The sequence below is a fragment of the Rutidosis leptorrhynchoides genome, chromosome 5 (assembly GCF_046630445.1).
Source record: "Rutidosis leptorrhynchoides isolate AG116_Rl617_1_P2 chromosome 5, CSIRO_AGI_Rlap_v1, whole genome shotgun sequence".
Lineage (NCBI taxonomy): Eukaryota > Viridiplantae > Streptophyta > Magnoliopsida > Asterales > Asteraceae > Rutidosis > Rutidosis leptorrhynchoides.
The window spans coordinates 84,835,334-84,840,740 of NC_092337.1; the positions used below are offsets into that span (position 1 = coordinate 84,835,334).

Consider the following 5,407-nt stretch of genomic DNA (forward strand, 5'->3'; position numbering starts at 1 on the left):
CAGCAAAAACTCTGCTGATCTTTTCACGAAAGCACTTCCAACTGCTATTTTCAGAACACACGTTCATAACATTGGCATGAGACATGTTCAAATGATGTAACAACCGAAGCGATGTCTACTTGAGGGGGAGTCAACTCCATGCTGCACTCTTTTTCCCTTAGCTAAAGTTTTTCCCACTGGGTTTTCTTTAGCAAGGTTTTTAACAAGGCAGTAACTTACAGTTGATCTTCAACAAACAAAATTGCTATCCAAGGGGGAGTGTTATAATATATAAATATATATATATATATAAATGGATAGTCAATTATTGATACACAAAAGTAATATTATTGTATTACCTAAACTTGTGATATTTTTGCTATAAATAGCCATGAATGCAAGCATTAAACTTGTACCATTTCTCACACTTACAAAGTGTTTCTTTCTTTCTCTCCATTATCATCTTTGTTCTTACACTTCATTATTAGTATTCTTAATCAAGAATCAAATCACTAAAGGTAGTTATAAGCCTACTGAATTATAACATCAAGAATCAAACCACTAAAGGTAGTTATAAGCATACTGAATTATAACAATTTCATATTTTTATGTTGTTTTTTATAAAATGCGAAATTTATTAAGAAGCAAGAAGACATGTTTATGTTGTTTAACTTATCTTCTATCTTCTATACCATAATATAATACTATACCTTAAAGCATGTAGACCATAACTTATCCATTTATGTTGTAGATTTAGTGCGTGTAATATTCGAACAAAATCGTGCTAGTAAAAAAGATGGCCACGTAAGCATATGAGAAATATCGAGAGAAATTTCTTTTGTGCAGTTTAGTTCATTATAACTTATCCATTTGTATCATTTTAGTCCTTGAACAATAATGATTTATTTATTTACTTTTATTTTTTTATGCTTAATAAGAAAATAAAAAAAATTAGAAATGGAATAAGAAACACTTTTCACATATAAAACTCATGTGATTATTATACAATAGTTGCCATAATGACATGCATACAAATTACAAAATCAAGACTCACTTATAGATGTTTCTAACATGAAACACTTAACACCAAATCAAAGTAATCAAATGTGCATAACAAATTATTATCTGACAATTCGAATGTGTAAAAATCAAGATCTTCAAGACCAACGAAAGATGGGCATTGCGAAAAACTTCATCCCTGATTTACAGTGGAAGCCATTGCTTTCACCACATGCAAAATAGTATGGCTTCCATTTGTTAAGCACAAACTCAAACCCTTGTCCTCCACCTTGTGTTGTTTTCGCCACTTGTTTCGCCCATCGCAAATCACATGTTAAGAAGCTCCATAGATTTGGGAGCAAATAAACGCTATGTGGATGCGTGTTGTTATCACTTGGTGGATCAAACTTGAACACTGCAATGATAATATCAAGTTCGATCAACATTTTTCAATTTTTTTTAAAAACTTCAACATTTATTCATATATTGTGTGCTAAAGGATAAAAATAGACACAACTATGTATATAGATTAATTTTAACTAGTTGAAACGAGTCTTTCCTAAAAACATATTTTTAATCATAGTAGATTTATTATATATTTTGCATGAACAATAATTGATTTTATTTGGGTTGCGTTAGATAAAACATAATTATTGAATGTAAAATGATTCTCTGTTTAACTTGCATTATGAAGATACTTACCAAGAGTGTCATTGAAAAAGAATGGGGCACTCTTTCTAGCCCATTCGGTGTAGTTTGAGCCAAAACGCCAGTTATCGGATCCACCAACAACGATCTTCCTAGAACTTTGAGTAGGTTTCGGTTGCCTAGGTGGCCAGTTCGTATAGTTAAATCCGAAGTTCCAGTTTTCGGGACCTTTCTGGTAATCCTTGTTGCTCAATCCTATAACAAACATTGAAGCAATCAATAGTAGTAGAAAGAACATTTGCTGATGATTCAAAGCCATTTTAAAGAATATATTTGAAAATTAGATGAAATTTATTGATGAGTTGGTGATTTGTGATGTTGAGATGAATGAATTTATATAGGAGACTCAAGAAAACTATTACAGTATATGTTTGGCAGTTTACCATGATTTTTCAAATAAGAATTAAATTTTAGTACAGAAATACAGTAAGTTTGATAATTAGCAACAAAATAATTAGTAAATGGAATTGAGCCTACTTATTTTGGTGGGTTGGTATTATAAGTTTGTTTACTTTGAAACGTTCTTACATTTCGTTTCCAAGTCTCCCACTTCTAAATGCTGATAATTTCATTTTAATGTACTAAAAGACTATTTAAAACGCCATTGATTAAATAGATTTATTTTGTTACAATATGTATTATTTTATAATAATTATTAATATTAAATATTAATTAATTAGTTATTAATTAATAAGTGATTCTTGAACTTTTGCTATCATAAGTAATAAGCTAATAAGCTTCATAAGTTATTAAATCTAGCTTGTAAAGAGGAATGCCATATTTTTATTTAGTACGGTATCCTACTATGCCTTAAAAGAGAGCCCTTATTAACACATAATTTATTCCTCTCTCTCTTCTAATCACCGTTAGATCAACATTTTCCAAATTCTTACCCTTTAATCTAATGGCTATAAATGATCTAACTAATCCATTACTTAATCTAACAAATTGTCCAAAATGGTATGAAAATGCCCTCCTCGAAATTAAATCAGATTAATTCAAATTTCAAATTTTGGAAAGTCATTAACTACATACCCTAAATTTTAGATAGTCATTAACTACCTACCCTAAATCAATATTAAATTTCAAAATTCAAAAGTGACATTAACTGTATTTCCTAAATATTATGAATAAAAAGTCAAAACTCTGTGTGTCAATTTTTAATTTATAATGCACATTATCTCTAAAATACCATTTTCAATTGAATGAAAAACAAAATACGCTCATAACCTAATCACTTATATCTTCTTATTTTAGCCTCAATTTACAGCGAATCTCGCACGTTCTTCTTCATTTTCTCTCAACTTAATCGAAACCAGCGATGGATGCCGGAGCCATCACCATTTGACGTTAACTCAATTCACAAAACCGAATTGACCTAATCCGTTTTTCTTGCCACGATCGATTTTTCTCATTGTCTATAGCTTCTCAGAATCGATCTGGTTTCAAACTGAATACAATAAAATCAAAATCTTTGTTAGGTGTGTTCGTGTTTTAAATCGTAATGTATCTTTCTTATACTTTTTTAAATTGATGGTGATTGATTTGTGGGTTTTCAATTATTTCATGAATTGCTTACTTTTGCAGATATTCAGAACGATTTTGTTAAAACCATTGTTTTATCAAACTTAATTTTATGTTCTTGTGATTTGACGTACATACAGATAAAAGTTTTTCCTTGCTTTTGCTGCGATTAGGAATGATTTTTTTATATGTACATAATGGATGACAACCATCGCAATTCACATGTCAAAAGGTAATTTTCAGCATCTCTAAACCATAATATTATGACTCAATTAGTAAAATATCAAATTTCTTAATATTTTTAGGTTGAAGTTATATAAATATTGAAGAAAGTCTAAATTTTGTTATATGGTGAAGAAATAATAAAAGAGGAGTTCATGTCAACTCCCAACTGGTACACATATGGCTTCTGCTATTTTTTTAATGGGATGATATGTTACAAGTGAATCTGTTTTGGTTTTTTCGTCACAGTTAGCTTACCAATACACATTAACATTTGTTTAAATTTTTGTTAGGAAGAAAAATGGGAAGACATGTTTATCAACATAGAAACCACATGTCAAACAATGTAAGAAGATTAGTGAAGCATTTGGCGGGGTTATTCACGATTTCATAGTCTGTTTAAATTTGATTGCTCTTTTGGATATTTGTTTTTTGAGCTTGTGTTTATATGCTGGTTTGTTGTTAAACTTTAGAGAAATATTTGGTGGATGAGTGGCTTGGGGCGAATAATGGTGCTCTCGATGAGGAATGTTTTTTGTTGTCGAGTCAAGTAGCTGCAAGGCGCTCATTAAGGTCGGATACTAATCTTAATAGGCTTTCAGTCAGCAATACATCAGCTGTTGTTGATCACGTCATTTGATCTCAGCATGTGGTTATTTCTCGCCATCTGTTTTAGTCTTTGAGAAAGAGGGTGGCCATTTAGTTGCTACTGGTATGTCTCCTTTTTGTTTTTCGATTGTTCATTTTGGTTCTCCTTGCAGATTCGGGCACTTCGCAGTTGGATATTTGGGAGGTATTTTTTTTACAGTTGCACACGTTCCTCGCTTCCTTATAACTTGCCTCCCATTTTTAACACCTCAGGTTAAATGTTAGTACTTATTTTGTGCCTATTTGGATCTCTTTTGATTTTGTTTCCTAATTCTTATTTAGCCCATTTCTTTATTAAAATAAACTAATCAAATATCGACATATCGTGCCTTCGCATTTGATTCATATATTGACTGGTAGGCATCGTTTTTAGTTTATCTAATTCTCAACGATTTATGATTGGTGTATCACTTTTTTGTATGGTTTTGAAATAGCAGGTTTCGAAAAAACGATTTATTTCGAAATCGTGGGTATTAAAGACTGATGATCATGATGTCTTATTGTTAGGGTTCATCGTCTACATCGTCTTCATCATCACCTACAACTATTTTTCTGCCCCTTTCCTTAAATCCAGTAATGATCACCTACAACATAAAGATCTTATGTTGGTTATAAAATCATAGGACGATATTTGTTTACGAGAAGGAGAAACTACTATCAAGAGATAATCATGGGTCTCTCACAGGTTTTAACTTTTTTTTTACTAATACTTGGTTTCCTATTAATATCTTTTGATAGGAAACCAAGTATTAATATCATTTTTTTACTAATACTAATATTTGCTCTCAATATCTTTTGATTTCCTTGATACTTAAACATTTTTACTAATACTTGGTTTCCTTTTTATTTCATACTATGGTTATTAATAAACTAATGCATGTATTGTTCTTCTTATCACTACAGTGGCCTGTCATGTCACCCGTTTGCTGTCTTTACGTATCCCAGTTCTTATTGAATAAGGGAAATACATGAAATGTCCCGTTCTTATTGATTAAAAACGTTCCATATTAATTGATTTCGTTGCGAGGTTTTGACCTCTATATGAGACGTTTTTCAAAGACTGCATTCATTTTAAAACAAACCATAACCTTTATTTCATCAATAAAGGTTTAAAAAGCTTTACGTAGATTATCAAATAATGATAATCTAAAATATCCTGTTTACACACGACCATTACATAATGGTTTACAATACAAATATGTTACAACAAAATAAGTTTCTTGAATGCAGTTTTTACACAATATCATACAAGCATGGACTCCAAATCTCGTCCTTATTTAAGTATGCGACAGCGGAAGCTCTTAATAATCACCTGAGAATAAACATG

The 5,407-nt window shown here is 30.8% G+C and overlaps 1 protein-coding gene across 1 annotated transcript; it reads right to left on the minus strand.

The window, feature by feature from the left end:
• Positions 1 to 943: 943 nt before the first annotated feature.
• Positions 944 to 1,980, minus strand: LOC139850442 (uncharacterized). The gene is made up of 2 exons (XM_071840017.1): positions 1,681 to 1,980; positions 944 to 1,393 (listed from the first exon to the last, which is right to left on the minus strand). The coding sequence occupies exons 1-2, from the start codon at positions 1,943 to 1,945 to the stop codon at positions 1,137 to 1,139; spliced, it is 522 nt and encodes a 173-aa protein (XP_071696118.1). The 5' UTR covers positions 1,946 to 1,980; the 3' UTR covers positions 944 to 1,136.
• Between the last annotated feature and the right edge of the window lie 3,427 nt (positions 1,981 to 5,407).